Source organism: Zonotrichia albicollis, chromosome 5 (assembly GCF_047830755.1).
Source record: "Zonotrichia albicollis isolate bZonAlb1 chromosome 5, bZonAlb1.hap1, whole genome shotgun sequence".
NCBI lineage: Eukaryota > Metazoa > Chordata > Aves > Passeriformes > Passerellidae > Zonotrichia > Zonotrichia albicollis.
Genome location: NC_133823.1, coordinates 20,373,206 through 20,393,067, shown reverse-complemented (window position 1 = coordinate 20,393,067; position 19,862 = coordinate 20,373,206). Strand labels below are relative to the sequence as shown.

Below are 19,862 nucleotides of genomic sequence, written 5' to 3'. Positions count from 1 at the left end.
GTACTGCAAGCTACCAACTGCTTTTAATTATATTTCAAGAGTTGCTCACTGCAGTACCATTGCCTACTCTCTCCCCATCAGTTTTTTTATCACTGTCCCACTGTCTTGTGCATGGCATCCCTTCCAGCTACCCCAGCTTTACTATACATTCTTTCTTCTTCTTCTTTCTTCTTTTCAAATTCAACTTATGGAGATGATATCCAAAGGTTTTTTTTCAAATTATGTTACTTGAGTTTTATCTACTTACTCCTGAAGAATCAAGGTAGAGAGGATACAGTCTAAAAAAAGCTTCTTTTTTATTTACAACACAGCATTATCTTCCATTTCTCTAAGTGGCACCTCTAGAGCTGGTCAGTCTCTCACTAACTTTAGGTCCCAGGAACACACACACCTCTCAGTCTAGGCCTTGTGTAGGATGTTTCCAAGCTAACAAGAAACATAGCATGGTTATTTACCTCCACATTGTGAAAACATTTAGACAACACACTGGAATCCAAAGTATAAACTTCTCTCAGCCAATGCTAAATGCATCTTCTCCCCTAACCACCAGTACATGTAAATCAAACTACCAGTGCATGTCAATCAAACCACTAAAGTTTTGAATCTTTTCTCATGTTACAAGAAAACCAGTTTCTTGCCCAGATATTATACTTCTGTGATTTAGAGCCAATAATTAAATTTTGGCAAGTTACCAGATACATAAGCCTTTTTGCTAATGACCATATATAACAAAAGTTGTAGCACCCTAGTCTTAGCTTTATAAAACTGAATACGTAAGATATGGGTAATAACATCAACCACCATGGAATCACAGATTAAGTTCCACCTCTGTGAGCAAACCCAGTCTTGTCTGTGTCATGGAGAAACATGCTGTAGTACCCATGAGCCATTGGAACTGCAAGGAAAAACCAGGAGAGACAATATCACTACAGAGCTCTAAGGATTCAAGTATCGCTGCTGGACCTGATGACATCCACAGCCTCAAAAATCACTGCCAGCTCAGTCAAGAGGAGCTGGAAAAAAAGGAGAAACAGGTCCTGTGCTCTGGACTGCCCCTCTGTAGTGAATGCCATCAAAGTTGAATGAAGAGAGGATTAAGGAGCAGAAAGGCTAAGCACACTAAAGCACATAGTTCAGAGTCAGGATAGGATAGAGGCAATAACCAGACATATCTGGAAACACTGCAGGTAGATTCACTGGCAAGAAGACATGATAACCTGGTGGCAGATCAGGGACAGGAGTGTCCAGAAGGCTTTTGAACATCTCTAGAGAAGGAGACTTTCACAACCTGTCTGGGCAACCTGTTTCACCCAGACCACACTGGCAGAATTGCCACACCTAGCCCTGTGCTGCCAACCCTGGTCTGGGGGGCTGCAGCTACAAACATTTGCTCAGGCAACAAGGCAGACTAGAGAAGCAATCACTTGCCCAATCCTCATGCAACAAACATGACATGCTCTGGTTGGCACAAACAAGGACAGCACAGGGACACAGGCTGGTGATAGGGGTTGAAAGGAGTAATTTTGTGTTTCTAGTTTAGAGTATATCTAACCTTACCAGCCAAAGTCCTGCTGGGTCAGTGTGAGCTGCCTAGTGCTTCCCATCATTTTGCCTTCTCTACTTCCATTGTTCAGGGCATTCCAGTTTCCCATTATCCCAGACATGGGTTTGTCCCCAATGAACCAGCATGTTGGTTTTGTTCTTTGTTGGGGCCAGACAGCAAGAGACAAATACACCGACTACAGTAGTATGAAGCAGAAGCTTACAAAAGCAATGTTAGGCTCCACTATGTTGAAACAAAAAAATTTAAAGGGCATTAGGTGGTGTTCCCCAATCTCCTAGACAGAAACAAGAGTTCTGACAGCAGGAGGAAGCAGCAGACAAGTAGCAGAGAAAAAGTGATAAAGCTCTGAGCAATAGCAAAAAGTCAGGGACTGCTGATATATTAGGAACTAGGAGGGAAACACCTGTGAAATGCCTCAAAGGAATTATGGCATGGTCCTCTAAGAAGGTGGTAAGGTCAGAGACAGCTGAAGCATCTCCATACCAACACACACAGCACAGGCAGCAAACAGGACGAGCTGGAAAGCTACAATCTAACCACTATCACTGAACCATCATGCAAAGGACCACACAACTGGAATGCTTCAATAGACAACTGGAAAATTTTCAGAAGTCACAGGCAAGAAGAAAAAGCAAGCAGGCGGCTGCCCTCCAAAAAAAAAACACAACAATAATAATAATAATAATAATAAAAAAACCACATTGACTAGAGAGCTGCCTTGAAAAAACAGCAATGAAAAAGCTGATAGCTTATGGGTAAAAATTAGGGGCTCAGCCAACAAACCATGGCTGGTGTTTATTACAGTCTACCTCATCAAGGGAAGCTTGTTGATAATGAGTTCTTCCTTCAGCTACAAGAGGTGTCATGTTTGCCGGCTCTGATCCTGCTGGGGGACTCCAATCACCCTGACATCTGCTGGAAAAGCAGCACAGTAAACTGTAAGCAGTCCAGGAGACCCTTGCAGACCCAGTGAAGAATGGACTAAGGACTCCAAGTTTTCAGAGCACACTTTCAGTTGCTGAATGAATTCATGGTTGGGATCCCCCAGGAGCTGCCCTCAGGGACAAAGGAGCTGAACAGAACTGGCAGCCCTTTAAGGACATAGAGCCCAGGAGCTCTCCAATTACCACGTGTAAGAAAACAGGTAAGGGAAGCAGGAGATAACCATGACTAACCAAGGACCTCCTGATCAAAGTGTAAGAAGGAAATGCACAGTTCTACAGAAACACTGGCTAGAAAAAGGAAGATTGAAGTAAACATACTCCCCCCTTGACAAATAAGACATGAGAACTAGCAAAAACCAACATGGAGAAGGCTGAGCTATTCAACAGATTTTCACTTCAGCTTTCAATATGAATCTCTCTTCCCACATTTCTCAGTTCCCTGAACCTCAAGGCTGCGACTGTAGACTGCAGTTCCCTCCACTCCAAGTGAAGCTCAGGTTGAAGACCTCTTGAGATACTTGAACATACATCAGTCCATAGGACCCACTGAGATGCATCCCAGGGTTCTGAAGGGATAGGCTGATGTTGAAAACAGCCAAGCAATTCTCAATCATATCTGAGAAGTCTTAGCAGTAAGGTAAATCCCCAGACTGGAAAAATATCAGGCTCATTTTTAAAAAAGGTAAAAAGGAAGACCCTGGGAACTACTAATCAAGCAGCCTCAGTCCACATCCAGTAAAATCATGGAAGATTCTCCTGGAAGACACATCAAAACATGTGGAAGACAGCGAGCTGCCGAGAGACAGAAAGGGCAGATCATGCCTGACTCCTGTGGTAGCCTCCCACAATGAAACGATTCCATCAGTTGACAGAGGAAAAGCAGATGTCATCCACCTGAACTTCTTGCAAAGCTGGAACATCCAGAGAAGTTGTGGATACCCATTACTGGAAGTGTTCAAGGTCAAGCTACCCAGGGCTTTGAGCAACCTGATCTGGTGAACACTATCCTTGCCCATGGCAGGGGATATGGCCTACATGATCGTTAAAGGTCCCTTATAACCCAAACCATTCTATGATTGTAGTCCTGCAGGCCAGTTCCTGGAGATCCACAGTTTTAAAACTTATACAGATAGATGGTGTTAAATGGTCATTTTCAATTAAAAGAAAGCTAGCTCTATTTAAAAATGCTACTTGGACCAAATGTGATGTGATCTGGATAAATACAGCACCAGCTTGCATGTTTCTGTTGCCTTGTCATTAGATACACAATGCAGCAACTGCTGGGGGCATCAGTATGTGGGAAGAGATAATTCACACAGACAGCTCAGAATATGGCTCTCCTAGCAGAGGCATTTCTTGCTTTACACATAAAATGCCCATTTAGTCCAGCAGGGTCAGAGGACAGCCATATCAAGTGTCTCCCTTTATTGACACAGATCTGATCTTTGAAAGGCAGCTTCTCATGCCTCCATATGCTGTGGAAACTGCACTAGTTCCTACAGTAACAAGGTGCAATACCAAATTGAGCAGAGGCCCAGTAAAAGATTAAGTGGAAACAACACTTAGAGATCAGAGATCAGGTTCCTTCAGCTTATTTGAGCAATTCACAGAAAGAGGCTTCAAGGCAGCAGTAAGAAAACAAAGAAGCATCATGAACAAGGTCCCCCAGTACCACCTTTTTGCTTGCTTGTTTTGAAGAGAAAAAAGGTCTAGACAAAACCAAAAAATTACACAGCATCACTTTGAACACGATCTTAACTCCTAATTTTTCAGGAAGACTGTTCTGTCTCAGTAACTGTTTGCTCCAGAAGCACTTTCAGACTTTGCTCAATGAAGTTTCAACCTCTTAGTAAGACAACCTGACATCCTGTCTATATCTCCATACCATAAACCTCACTTCTCAATGTACTGCAAGACTTTAATGCATTCTAGGCTTAGGCTGGCACTAGATGTTCCAGAAATCAGATTTATCTAATCAAAGCAAGGTGAGGAGAAGGGATCTGAAACAGACAACCAAAACCACACGTATCACTGCCACAAGAAGAGCTCTTCCAGCAGGGGAAGAAGATACTTTTTTTAAAGGCTCCCTCCTGCCTCTGTGATTGCCTTCAAGTCTTACCCCATAAGTAGGTGCATCCTGAGTTACACAATCCTGACTAACATGCTCTAGAGAATCCTGCTTGAGTAGGGAGGTTGGACTGGATCACCTCCAATGGTCCTTACCAACCTTACTCATTCTGTGATTTTAACTATGATTAGTTCTCTGTATGTAGGAAGCACAACAAAACTGCTCCCTGGTATGCCAGTTCTGCCTACCTGTGATTAAATATGCATAGAAAGAAAGAACATGAAGAAGGTTCCAGAGCCCGTAGGCAGCACAGCAGAGGCTCATAATATCCTTCTGCCCTCAGAGAAAGAGCCAGAGTAGATTGCTCAGCCTACATGAACAGCAGTTCAAAGCCTTGATCTTGCCTGGACTAAGTGAACTAAATATCCCTGTTACATTTTTCTGATGTAGCAGTTTTCAAGCTAAAATTTTCCATTCCAGCTAAGAGTGAGAACAAAAGTATATGCAGGTTACATAGAACAGTCTTCTGGAAAGCCACCTCAAAACCTAAGTGCAATTGCAGTTCGTTTGTGTTTTTTTTTTACATCATCTAAGAGACAGTGCTGCCATTCCAAAACATTACCTTCAAGAACACTATCTGCACAAAAAGCTGTGTAGTGTAAAGGAAGTTTTGGGAGTTCCACAATGAGCCTGCAAAATGCAAGCACCCTAGAAGCTTCAGCTAGGAAAAAAAAAAGAAAAAAGAAAAAACTGGAAAACCTTTCATTGAGCTAACAACCAACGAAAGACAATAAGCATTTATTTAATCCCATTTATCTGCAGCCATGCACATGCACTCCTTTAACACTGAACCACAGTGAATCATGGAACAGCTGTGGTCAAAGGGGCCTCTGTAGCTTATCCTCCCTGCTGCAGCTGAGCCACCTAGACTCAGCTGCCCAGGACTCTGTCCAAATGGCTTTTCAGTATCTCCAAGGAAGGAGAATCCACAACTTCTCTGGTCAACCAGAGGTAACCTGTACTGATGGCAAAAAGTGTTTCCTGGTATTCAGAAGGAAGCTCCCACGTTTTGATTTGTGGCCATTTCACAAAGGGGCTCAAGAATCACATCTCAGTGTGTTTGAGTAGTCATCTGGAACAAGTACACAAGCAAAATGGATAGAAGACCTTTTCATCAAAAGAGGTCCAAAAAAACCTAACAAAACCCATTTAGCTCATTTGTAGATGGTATGGATTGAGGACTCGCTATGAGACAATGATATCACAACCCCTTTTCATGCAAGCAGCAATTCTGCAACTACTTCAGCTTCAAGCAATTGGTTTAATATACAATACTGAACAGCTAGAAATCTGAACTGCTGCCCTACTGTCTGACTAATTTATGTTTTCACCTATATCCCAAACTGAAAGTTGCTTTAAGGACAATTCTTTATTGTTTGGTCCCAATTTAACTTCTCTCTGAACAAATTCACCTTTCTACTTCAAGTTTTATACAAATAAATGTCAGCTATAATCCTGACATCCTACTTGACAGATTAAGAGCCCTGCTTTCAGAGTCCTTGAAGAGCAAAGCAGTCACTGAGGCAAATTAGGTCAACAAAGAACATCCTAGGAGGAAAAGGAATTGAAGAGAGTTAAGAGAAACCAAAGATGAACTCCAATCTTCTGCATAGGCTTACCATTTCTTCCTGATGAAGTTTGAGGGGGGAAAAATGTCTTGGTGGAAGTCAAGTTACAGATTGCATGTGAAATTGGCTGCGTGGCTATGAGAAGGAATTATTTTCCAGTGAACCAAAATCTAACACCCAAGAATCAACATGAACAAAAGGATCTTAAAAGTTTATGAGAACCTGTCCTGGATCTACCACTTTTCCAAAACAGAAAAGCATCTGAAAAAACATTCAATGAAAGTAGTTAAACCCCAGCAGCAGCTCTCATGCCACCATTCAGTGAGGTGAGCATAGGATGGGGAAAAAAACAACCACCAAACCCCAGAATAACTGTCACATTCCACAAGTACATTCCACCAGCACACTCCTCCTTTTCCAGAGGTGAGTTTCAGTGCCTACCAGCTTTCAACAGTACACAAGTCCAACAGTACACAGATGGTGTCTTAGACACATCCTATGGCATACGCACAGTGATATTTTGATGTAACTAAGACCTGAAACTCTTTGGATTAAAGAAACCCCAAAATGTAAAATAACTTTTGCACATTTTGCATAAACTTGAACCTTATGTCAATTTTGTAAACTCATCGTTAGTCCACAACAAGAGATACAAGTAGCATATGAAATCTTAAGAATAACAAGTTGTTCAGTCCATGAAAATGTGGTTAAAGCTATGAGTTAGCCAGATGACACAAGTGTTCTCAAAAATTCTGTAAAGTAAAGAAGTAAAATGAGGTAGCTAAGAATATACTAAGTTCAAACAGACTTAGAAATCTACTAAGAACTGACTACATATATCAGAACTGTAAACTTTCCCCAGCAACTATCTTAGATCACATTATTAAGTAAAACAGTAAGATTGCTGTCAATTTTTAAAGTCTAGTGCTATATCCACTTTTCTTCCTGCAGCCCTAGAACTGCTCACCAGCGTGGCCTATTGATACAGAGCAGTCCAAGTCTCAGCATATTTAACAGTAGGTCCTTGACAAGCAAATATCCTACAATGTAAACATCTCAGTCTGTCAGGTGAGATACCGTCAGTGCTACGGGTCTCACGCTAGGGAGCAATGCATGCTGCATCAGTCTGAGTGAGTTCCTTCCCTGGGTCACACATGTCCTGTGCCAGCCTTGCATCACCCCAAACAAGAATACAAAGACAAAATATTCTTCTTGCATCCCTCATCATATACATTCACATTCAGTATCCAATACTATAGTTAGGTCAAGAGCACTGTGCCTAACCAAGGAACCACTCAGTACTGCTTGCTTGGACAAAACATCAGCAAAACAGGAAGGCTACACACAGCAGCATGAATGGCAGGATTCACATCAGACACCTCAGCCTTGCTGCTGCATGGTGCATTTGTATAAACATGGTGAAACAACGAATTACAGGAGTCTGTGCTTATCAATCACAAGTGCTAATAGCTGAAGATCACCCAGAACAAGAGGCAAGAGCTCAGTATTTCCAGTAGGCTTCACGCAACCACAGTTTATTTTGCATACTTGCTTTATAGAAAAACCAAATCATTAAAAAGAGATCCCTTCCTTTATTCACTATATGACAAAGATTTATTTGCCGACACATTTTTAAAAGAAAGACTTTTACATCCTGTAGTAATACTTTAATCAATGTTCCATTAGTCTAAGAAAGCATCTGAGACCTCTGCTGGAATGTGCTCCACTCATTTGTGCCCTTAACATCTACACATTTATCTACAGATTGTTTTTAAACTACATATGAACTCCATTAAGGACCACATGGTTCTGCTGAGATGCTAAAAGCAGATATTGCTACAGTAATCAGAAGCATTGTCCCATAACATTAATTATTTCTGCAAGATATTTAGAAAGCCATTCTAAACCCATACTGGACATTTGAAAGCAGTTTCAGTGTCTGCAAGAGACCATCTGTTCCATTACTCTGTTATGAATGATATGCAACAACTTCCCCTCCCTCTCAATTTGCAAATAGCTAACATCAGTATTTTTGAAGACCTTAACTTCCCAGAAAGACCCTATAGCAAGTTTTCCAGTAGTGTTTGCATATTATCCTACCACCTCCTTCACTGCAAGAAATCATATTCTCATTTGATGAGTGCTTGTAAAGAAACATCATAAAATAAATTACTCTTTTATTTGTCCTCCAGAGATCCTCCTGTGCCAAGCAAGCAAACAAGGAAAAAAGTTGTTTTCTTGACACCAGAATTTTGAAAAAGAAATAAGACTGAGAAAAAGTCTAAAAGCTAGATAGGTCCTAATATATTAACTGTCCATACAATTTAAACCTAACAGAAAGAAAGACAGATTTCAAATTATGCATTGCATTAAATCCCAGAGACGGCATCTGAATTGTACAAAGCGTCATCCTCTCTGCTATAAAGTTTACTGTTGATTTTGTTCCTGAAGAGAATTTAACCTGAGGATTAATCCAGCTCAATGTTTGGTCCTCATAAAAAAAATGTGGTTTGCCACTTCCACCTTACATCAATAACCCACTTATTTTAAGGTTCCTTGCACTCCAAGACCTTTCTTTGTTGGGTACATATGTGTGACTGACACTGCTCAGAGATTTCTTCCAGAAGTGTCTATCACAGCCACACATGCACAGGTACCAGCGCACAGTAACTCCTGGACATGACACTCCATAACAGACCCGCCTGCACTCAGATGCCACACACTGCAGAGGTGTCCTTCTCATCCAGGAATTGGTCCATTTCCCTCGTGTCTTTCTGCCCAAGTCCACCAGGGAGCACTGCAGTTGTATATGCCATGGCAGAATGCCCCAACCATTCTCTGGTGTCACTTTTGACAAAAGCCCTGTTGTCTCAGGCTCCAGTCCATTGTTACTATGACAACAGTATTACAATGCCTCCCAATTACCAATGTATTATTTCAGTCCTGGTTCCTCCACCCCCAACAGCTCATAGAGAAGGCAGCCTTATTCTCAGGTCTCTTTCAATAGGGCAAGTCTGAACTACAGATACTGAACTACACTGTAGATAGAAAAATGTGAGACTCAGCCCTCGAGGCTTTCATTTCTGTGATGAATATTGACATTTAGAAGCTCACATAGCTTAAACAAGCAGTTAGAGAACATGAAACTATTTCAAACCAGAAACAAGTACTTAATTGAGACAACAAAAGTATTCTGCCACGCAAGCTAAAACATGAAATTTCCATCCTGTGTCTGCTATCATGCGAGGTTCCTTTGAGAAAGGTCCCATGAAGAAACAGTATGAGAAGCATATTAGGTGTTTGAGTCACTAGGTATGCATCAATTTAAAATCACTTTGCTACTCAAAGAAGCAGGGTTCCAAACAAATGCTGTAACTTTCACAGCAGAAACAGATCAAAATAATTCCTAACCCTTACAGTCTGACAAGCGTGCTTCCACGACAACTGATCTGGCTGTGATCAGTATCTGAATAATAAATCCTATTAAGAATAGGTAGGATTTTTATTTTGCATACTGGGACATATAAGAGATAGACGCTGTTAACAAGGACTGCTTGTGGTTAAGCTCATCAAATACAAAGTATCTTTCCTCTCACATCAACATTAACTGCAGCTAACAGAGAGGAAAGCTCCACACTGTAGGGACTAATTCACGTCTTCCTAATAGAGCAAAACTCACAATTCTGGTACACAAGAACAGTCTAAAGTTCTTTACACTCTTCTACAACTTAAAGTTCAAACACAAGTCACTGTCTCCCCACAACACGCTACGAGCAGTCACTAACAGTAGTACTCCAGTAGTTCAAAACTCAAAGCAGGAATAGTAACAATATTAAGAATCTTCTGGTATAAACAGCAACAGTGAAAACGTTTTACATTTTAAAGTACTTACTTGAGAGTATTTTCCAATTATTTTACAAGCCTCCGAACATCAGATATCCAGGAAGCCTCTTTGAATCTAAGCTTCCTTCTAGAACACCAGCTCTCCAGGAGAGTCTTCAGGAATTCAGTACATCTCCCACAAACAGCATGCATAACCAGATCCCAGTGGACTCCAATTACCAACATCCCCTCTAATTCCAATTAAGGAGCTACTAGTCTTCTTACAGGCTTCTGTCTATCCAGCGGATAAATCTAAGTCAGTTTAATTAATTTTCAGTTAAGATACCAAATCTTCTCCCGGTCACCCCACCTCCAGAAAGAACTGGCTACTATACAATTTTGCTCCTTGACAGCACCTCCTATGATTTTTTTAATTACTGTTTTAGGTAGTAAAATTAGACACTGTTTTAACTTTTACAGTATTACAGTTCCTGTGCTTGGAAGCTCTCTAAGTATTCTAAAATCTCTTAGGACAAAATTACCATAAACTGCAATAGTTTCACTATTTGCTGTACATGTCTTCTTTGCAAGGTGACCAAACAAATGAGTAGCTCAAAGATTTTTGTAGTTCAATGATTTTTAGTAGTTCAATGATTTTACCAGTTCTGCAATTCATTTGAGATTTACTGTGTGCTGCTTCTACCCATAGAATATCTTTCATAGATTTTTTTTTTTAATCCTAACAGAAGGTTTATCTGCCCTGCAGAAAGGAGTCACATAATACTCCCTTCACATCTTTCAGCCAAAACATGTATACTAGCAGAAGGTAATAACTAATAAATTCTTCTCCTTGCTCAGTTGTGAGGAAGCACAGCAGGATGAGGAATGTTTTGACATGCTTACAAAGAGGCATTTAAATAACAGTGATCTCTATATTAAGGGCACAACCTATACATCAGAAAAGCTGTTAGCTTAAAAAAGTTTTGGCTTGCTTGCTTGTTGTATCTTTCAAGTGCAGAAAGGGTAGAGGAAAAAAATCAACTCACACATAAATTCTCTGGTCAAAAAGAGACAAATGCACCTTGACAGTACCATTAGAGGTCACTTCATAGCACTGGAATGGTAAATTCATCATGCCACAGGATCTTTGCAGTAGATTTTATAACTAGCCTGAGGAAGCCAGTAAAAACACTACTTTCAAGTCACATTAAGTAATTCTAGGTGGATCCTTTTAACACTGCATGGACTAAAAGTGATTTTTAAAAACTTTTACAGCTTTGTACAGTGATGAAGGGAGCTTTTCAGTAGATTATTTTATTTCACTAAAATTACTACAGTACTCTGCATGTTCAGAGCCATAAATCATGGCATTACCATAGATATGCCTGTGTTTGCATATTTTGAAGGATGCCCTTAAAAACTAAGCAGGTGTATGACACCTGAGATAATATTTAGCCTAGCAGTCCTATAGATATCAACACTTAATTGGATATCCACATGGAAAAAAAAAATCTCTGCAAGAACAGCTTCTGCAGTAACAAATGCAGTGGAGGACAAAGCAAACTCAGACAAACTGCATAAGCACAGCTTCTGTAAGGCTATTTTTAGCCTAGTTTTTTTTTTTTTTAACAAGAAAAAACCAACTGTGCTACACAAATAGTTTTAAAGGAGCTGTTAGCACACAGGAACTACCTTGAACTATTCCCATGCAGTGCTCAGCAACCAGAAAACCAAACCAGAAAGGAAATTAGGTTACCCTATAAATCTACTTCACCCATTTTTGGTGTCCATATCCCCCATACCAACTGCTCACCCCTAAAAAATGGCTGAGGGTGAAGGAAGACAGGAGGCAGAAAAACCAGAATATTCAACAGGATGACTTAACAGAAGACTATGCTTTTCAGCTTGGAAAAGAGACATTTAATAAAAGAAAAAAAAAGATAGATATCTATAAAATCACAAAGGACATACAAACTGCAAACAGATATGACTGCTCACTAATTCTCACTAAATTCCTGAACAGCTTGCAATAAAAGTCATCAAGAATAATCTCCTTTCCAAAAATAGGAAGGGTTGTTTTCTTTCAGCAAGACTTTTAAACTGTAAAATTCTCTTGCCACAGAACACCTTCAAAGCCAAAAGTATTACAGTATTTAAGAAGTGAATTAGAGCTTTCAGGAATTTTGTACACGAATTGCTATGCCAGTTCAAATGCAGGCTCTTTATCAAGTTCTTAAATTACTAATTGCCATGGGAAAGAAGGATACATTTAAGGATTTTACAGTCTGAGATCATGAGCTTCATTTCTGGAAAAAAAAAAAAAGAGAGATGTGGGTCTTCACGTGAAAGTCTATGCTGCAGTCAGACTGAAGAAACAGATAATTCTTTCTCCACAACCCAACATGCAGAACAGTCACTACCGTGACGTCACAGCATTCCTCCAAATGCACATTGCAGAGTTCACCGCTCATCCACAATTCAAGGACAAAATACAACACTGAGATACAAAACCACTTTTCATTAGCTCTAGAAGCAGTTCACAGACACTGAAAATGCAACTTCCTGACAGACAAACCAATCCTAGAAGTCATAAATATTGCAGGATGCTAACGATTGGTTCCAATGCTTCAATAAATTTGTTCCAAACACTGATTACACAAAGTAAACAGTGTTTCAAGTGTAATTACCTGGCACCTAAACAGATCTGCAGTGACTGAATACATGGCAGGAGATGGTCAGCAAACCAGCTGAGTACTGCTTACCAAGACTTTCCCCTCCAGAAGCAGAACAAAAAAGTGACTGCCACCCCGGAGAGCCAATACTCCTGCCACACTCAGCACCCCTCCCTACACTGCCCTACAACTGCAATGTGCAATCAGTAAAACAGAAGAAAAAGGACTCACGTGAGCTATTTGCTGTTTTACAGCTTCCTGGGTGCACAGTCCGGTGAGTTTTCACCAGTTCATGTATACTTATTTCTACACAAGCTTCCTGCAGTGGCAGGGTTTGTACCTATTACTCTAATCTCAGCACAAAAGCTGAGCACCTACAGTAACTTTAGCACAAATACAGATACTCCAGTCCAACACTTGTGCTAGACACAAGAGTATTCTACTGCTGGAGTCATTACGTGTCTTTTGCTGGGCTTTCTGCTAGGCTTCAATGTCTGAGATTTTTCTCTGAAAAACCATTAGTCATCAATGTGCTGCATCTCCACACTCTGTTCAGTTATCACTTTTTCCTTTTTTGACGTGTAAAGTGACCAAAAAAAGTGTTCTAGGTTAGATGTAACACAGAAAATATGCAGGCTAGGGTGGCAAAGAAGCAGCAAAGGAGAGAAGGTAAAGTGGAAAATTCTCACTCATTTCATCATTCAGAAGAAGATGCCAAGAGTAGGTAGCCAAAAATGAGGTTAGATGACTAATTTCTACACAGTCTATCACTTTTCAAACAGATATCCAAATTCAGCAAAAAATTCCAGGTTATGTCAGGATTTCCTGTTCTTCAAACAATGCTTTTTAAAAAGCACGCCCTGCTTGTTTAACAAGAAGTGCTCCCAGGATGTGTTCTTTGAATTTTAATATTTTTTTAACAGACCAGTTTCTTCCATCATATCAGTTGCAACAGCACACACTTAAAGTGTAAACAGCAGTACTCCAAAATGTATTCCAAAAAGCTATATTACTTCCAAATGTATTCCAAAAAGCTATTAAAATATTCCTAGTCAGAATTCATGCCCTAAAAACACTGTTGCATTATCCTGGTGTAAAACATACTCCTCCAAAAGACTTAAAATTAAAGCTGAAGACCTTAAAATATAAGTTTTATTTAAAACTGCTAGAAAGAAACAGGAATTTTGCTGAAGACACAAAACACACTTGCCCACTAGATATAAATTGCAAAATGACTATATACATGACAGAACAGACCTCTTTGTCTAGACTCATGTCCTACCAGTTTTATAGAATCAAGTAAATCCTAAAGTAGCATCATACTACAGTACATAATAATCTGGTGACTGGTGCCACTGCCTTTAGTAGGAACTCTCACCCTGACAAATGAAATATCTGACTGAAGTACAACAGACATGGACAACTGTAACTAAACCAAGCAGAACAGCATCATGCTTGTTTATTTAAAATAAATTACACAAAAATGCCCCAAAATTCCTCCACAGCTACTTGCAGGCAGATTGGAGAAGAACTGTGTGTAGTGCTGCAAGCCTGCTCACTGCTTCCAAGGAACTCTACAACTGTTCCAGACGGCAGAAGGGCCTTGGGATTTGATCAGCAAGTACTACATGCTGAACATTTACATATACATGGATCATGCCCCAAGTCTAGCATCAACATTTAGAGTCACAGATCTACCCTGTGCAGAGAATACGGAATGAAGGTCTGTGTAACACAAGCCATAAATTTAATCCTGCACTTCCTTTCCCCAAGTCCACAACATCTTGCTGAATTAAGAGTGAACTTTAAAGGTACCATCAGTTTCTTCTGATCAGTACCATCAGAAATTAAATATCTTCAATTTCTACCCACACTACACATCAAAACAGATGTATTACATAATCTGCCTCTTCAGCTGACCTGCCCCAACTCCTCCAGAGTATCAGTCTTTAGATAAACCACCAAAAGCAACACTACCCATGCTGCCTTGCTCTGCCAAATCCTAAAACCTCTGTCACAACCAATCTATAAAGACAAAAGTGTGCACCCTTTCCTGCTCTAATACAAGGTTTCAAAAACTGAAAAAGACAAATCTTTTCCAAAGCAAAAGATCAATTTTCTATTCAGCCTCTAACTGTCAAACTTTCTTCCATTTAATTTGAATTTTCAGTCAGCAGTTCAGGCTGACTCCAGCAGAAAACAGACCAAAGTAATTACTTCCTTTAAATCTCATACTAGACTCCAGTTACTGACTGGAATTAAACTTACTTTTCTATTCAACATTGTCATAGTAGACTGTTACTGGAACCTACTATATCAATGGATCTCTTCCCACATACTGCTGCATAATCAACTATATTCGATTTCTATTGAATATTCTCCATGTTTTACCTTGCATACAGAGATGAAATCACATTGCTTGTAAAAACAAGAAACAGACTGAAAATTTTATTCTGGTGTTTCCTTCAGTTTTCCTTCACTCAATTTCTGGTGTTTATTGTTAAGTAATGACTTAATTATTGCAAAAAAGCTAACACAATACTTCATTCTGTAAATTTTGTAGCTTTCTATGAAGGATTTCTATGTAATAAAACTTTCAGAAAAAAAACATTATCTGAAAGTGTGATAATTGTGTCTTGTTATCTGGATAACACATAGAACATATAGTTCGTAATCTTAACTAAAGTACCTAAAAGTCAGGCTTTTCTTTACATGTTTGATTAAAAAGAAATGGTGAGCAGATAATTTTATTCAGGTTAGTAGAAGTTAAGAGAGTGTAAACTCAAGAAACTGCTCTGAGTGTAAAAAAAAATAAAAATAGAAGTTCCCATTTAGAAACAAAGTACTACTAGTACAGGAAAAAACCACAGAGGTTAAAGACATCCTGACTGAAAAGCTCTTTGTATGTTCTCAACAAATTTTAAACAGTTGAAGTGTTCAATTTTATTTGAAATTGCTTTGGCTCCAGGCTAAAAAGCACATACAGAAGATAGATCACCCCTGAACAATGGTGTCCTGTAAATTGTAGTGGGAAGCTCCAAAGGACTGACTTGTTTCTCCATACTGCATGGAATGAAAGGTTTACCATCTTCCAAACCACTACTACAACATATAGAGCAGCCAAAAAAACCGAAGACTTTATCTAGTAAAGCTAGTTTTCCTGACAGCAACCAAGAAATTCAAACCTACATATTCCAGATTTTAAATACTGTAATTTAACAAATAAGGAAACTTCATCCAATCTCTCCGGGATAGATTTTCTGATATAAGTTCTGCAAACTTCACAGACAAGAAAAAGTTAAATTACTATCAGTACACCTACCTGCTGGATTAAAAGTAGTTCACTTTTAAAATAAGCTCTCAGCACATAAACAATTACAGCTTCACAAAACATAATTGGGTAAAATTTCAACCTAACAGGTGACAGACACTTACCAATACACACATCTATTTTGCCCTTGATAGCAGCCTCATGCAAAGGAGTGTAGTTCCAGTTGTCCCTGGCGTTGGGGTCAGCCCCCTGACACAGCAGCAGGCTGACCACCTCTGCGTGGCCAAAGGAGCAGGCGTTGTGCAGGGGTATCAGTCCTCCGTCGTCGCGGGCATGGACGTTGGCTCCTGTCTGCAGCAAGTGCTCTACAACATCCTTCCTTCCAAAACCTGCAACACAACATACTTCTGTTCATTTGTCTGGCAAAACAATGTGACCTAGTACCTAAAACTGTTCACTCTTGGTTCACTGTACATTATTCATGTTCCTCATCTACTTCTTGCTTAATTTCACCATAAAGTCAGACTCTGTTCACCTGCTCAAACAACAGCTGGACAATTCACTTACAGTCATGACAGAATGGAACTGTGTCATACCAGAGCCTGCCACTCCATCTCATTAAGACATTCCACAAAGGCTGAGCATGCTGAACGATGAGAGGGATGCAAGGAAAGCAAGAGAAGCATCAGTTGTACCCTCTGTTACATATGCCCACTAGGGTTTCCACTTTAAACCTTCCTTCAGTTAGTCAAAAGCCTTCACATGGTAATAGTTAAGACACCCAATTCTTTGCCAAATTTTCAGAAAGTTTAGCAAAAAACTGACTTCCCCGAAGAGCTGGAAGAAGGCTTTCCCTGGTGAGTAAATACATCAACTAGTCAGTTTGATCAGCTCAAGTCCAGGTGAAGTGTTTCACCCATCACCCAGTTAATGACACTTTATCTCAACATAGCAAGAACTCCTCCAATGCCAATTCCAACCTCTGCAAAGCTGCTATGTGCACAGTTTGACTTATGACCTGGAAGACTTATGATTCTCCTTAGGTGTTTTTCCTCCTCCTTTCACTTCCTTGATTTAAGAAAAGACTCCAAAAGGAGATAAATTTTACAGAAGTGTATCATCACAGGTTAAGCACATCTGTAGGTATCACCAGGACCTTAAGCAAAGCTGGAAAGATGAGCTTATTAAATGCAATCCCACTTGTTAGAGCACTAAACACAGTTTATAGGGGAACGGAAGCCCTTGAGGTAGAGGAGCACTCTTAGAGACATGATCTTTTCAAAACTGTCTTATGCTATAAGTAAAGGGGGAAAGAAGTCCAAGATAAGTCATTGTGTGCCACTGCTTTACTACAGCACACACCAGGATCAGACCTTTACCCTAAGACTTTCCCAAGCACTTCTCCCACTTCACTAGGCAGAAAACAATTAAACTAAGCGATTTAACTAAGTAAACTGAAAAGCCTTCAAGCTGGGAAAAAGTGCACATAGCACAGTATTACTGAAGGTCTAACATTTTGCATTTATATCCTCTTGTAAATTCCTTCCAAAAATTTTAAATGGGAAGGAGACATATTGCACAAAGTATCAGAAGATAATTCAAGAGAACAAGTTACCAGTCACAAAGAAAGCAAACTTTCTACTAAATAGTACACTTGTGACACTAACAGGGTTCATGTACCACAAATGCTGCCAAAAACATAAAAGAAAAAATTTCAAAGTCAAGGCCAGTAATTTATCAATTCATCTTTTTTTTTAACATGAAAAAGTGTACATTTTGCAGGCTCTGAGGCTGTAAGACTGCCAGATGTTTCTTAATTGACTACACAATTTGCATTCTTCATTGTATCCATATGAATCCAGCTGAAAATTATTAACTCCATTTTAAGTGGCACAAGGCAGAATTGAACAGTGTCTCGGCTTTACAAACACCCATGTGAGGTCAGACATCTCTCCCATGACAAGGACACAGGGCACACCTGCAACAAGCTGAGTCAGAGTAGAGTCAGAGTGATGTCTCAAGCAAAGCTCTCCAGAGCAACGTAATCTAATTTGCTCTACATTGCAGCACAGGTGGAGTGCTTGATTGAGGTGTCTCTGCACAGAGTGGAAGTGTGTCATAAGTTACCAACTACCTCCTGCCATGTCCTGGCTCTCCCTCAAGGAACACTCAGTCACTACTTAGGTCAGCTCTGCCTCTGCAGTTGCTTATCTTACTCATATACACCAAAGCAGCTTGTATTTTTATGATTAACAGCTTGCTAGCTGACAAATCAACTTGATCAGCTCTCAAACTCTGACCACTGGCTACTTCCCAATCCAAGTGAGATCCCTTTGCCTTCAGGATTAAAGCTGTATACTCCAGAAATTTTCTAGAGCATAGCTATTTATGCTAGCCTTCACAAAGTGATTAGACCTCCAACAGCCATTACTAGTGATATCAAAGGTATGCTTAGAAAAAACACTGCTTTCCCCCAACAGCTTTTTGCCATTACTACACACACGAGCAGAAAAAAAACAAGCTCTATCAGTGATGCTTTAGCAAGTCACCTTAAATCAGGCTTCTCCAAGCCTGAACTTCAGTGAGACCAAGAACATTCCACTCTGTGATCCCAGTTCCATAACTTTCAAAAGCCCCTCCTGGCAGCTTCTACCTCTTCTTGGTACAGAAGTGGGCATTAAGGCACAGTTCAGCAATTATTAGTAGTACTCTCTATATCCCTGGATAAAACACTAGAAAGACAACATCTGTAAACCTAAAAGAATGTGTTGCACAAAAATGCAAGGAGCTAACTTCCTGATTAAAAAAAAGTTTAACTTCCCCTAAAATGGGTGTGGAACTGGTCAAGCTTATGATTGAGGCTATATGAAGGAATTAAGAAGGACTCAGCTTATTTCTACCAGGTCCATCCACCTAGTCACCTCTGACAGAGGTGCTATTATTAATGATTTACCAGCAAGGACTAGGTCTAAAAACATATGAAACAAGGTGCCAGCAGGAAATACAAATGTTTCCTTTTGTAGGGCTCAGCGTTGTTTCAGAAGGGAAAAAGCAAGTCTGTTCCCAAGCTAGCTCTAGAAAAAAGCTCAGATTTCAGACAAATGCTCATAGGAGTCCTCCCCATCCAGGTAAATAAATGGTAGAAAAGTCACAGAAAATCAGCTTCGGTATGGGAGTGCTCTGCATGGAGGATGACACACACAGAGTCGTGAATGCATCACTGTCAGCCTGCTTCAAATACAATGGACCAACACAGGCACTTCAACTCACAAACCACAGAACGATGCACAGGATATACCTTAGGCTGAGAAGTAAAGGCACACCATATCCCATACAAACTGTACCTAAAACGTGACACCTCATCACAGACTAAAATCTCCCAACTATTAAAAAAAGTCAATAGCATTCCCAACAGGAAAAAAAAAAAAAAAAAACTATCTCTCACATACACACTGAAAAACCAAATCATTTCATTATGTGGCAAAAGAGGTATTTTATCAACTATGTGTCAACAACACCATCAAATGCAGAATTGTTGGGCCAGTTTACAAGAACAATAAACACTATCCTTACAAGTATTTTCAGCTACTGAGGGGCATATAGTACAGTAAAGATGTCCCTATTTTGGTGAAATAAACAATGACAGTTAAGATCTTTCTCTAAGGAAAAGAAGTAACATGTTTAGATCAAAGGAATGCAGTCTAAAGACAAGTGAGTGAAAAAGTTTGTCTTATTCAACCCAGTTTGAAGAAGAAAATTGCTAAGCGGAACACAGAATATTCCAGTGAAGAGGGTGGAAAGTACAAGAGAAAACAAGTTACTTCCAGCACAAGTTAACAGCTCAATTATTTAATGAACTCCTCAGCACAGGATTGTTGTCAGCTTATTGCCAA

The 19,862-nt window shown here is 39.8% G+C and overlaps 1 protein-coding gene across 1 annotated transcript in view; it reads right to left on the bottom strand.

Moving 5' to 3' along the window:
- Positions 1 to 19,862, bottom strand: part of TNKS (tankyrase) — a 128,352-nt gene that overhangs the window by 103,791 nt on the left and 4,699 nt on the right. Inside the window, exon 2 of the mRNA XM_005484628.4 lies at positions 16,134 to 16,358. Within this exon, the coding sequence (XP_005484685.1) occupies positions 16,134 to 16,358 (225 nt within the window). The remainder of the gene's footprint in view (positions 1 to 16,133; positions 16,359 to 19,862) is intronic.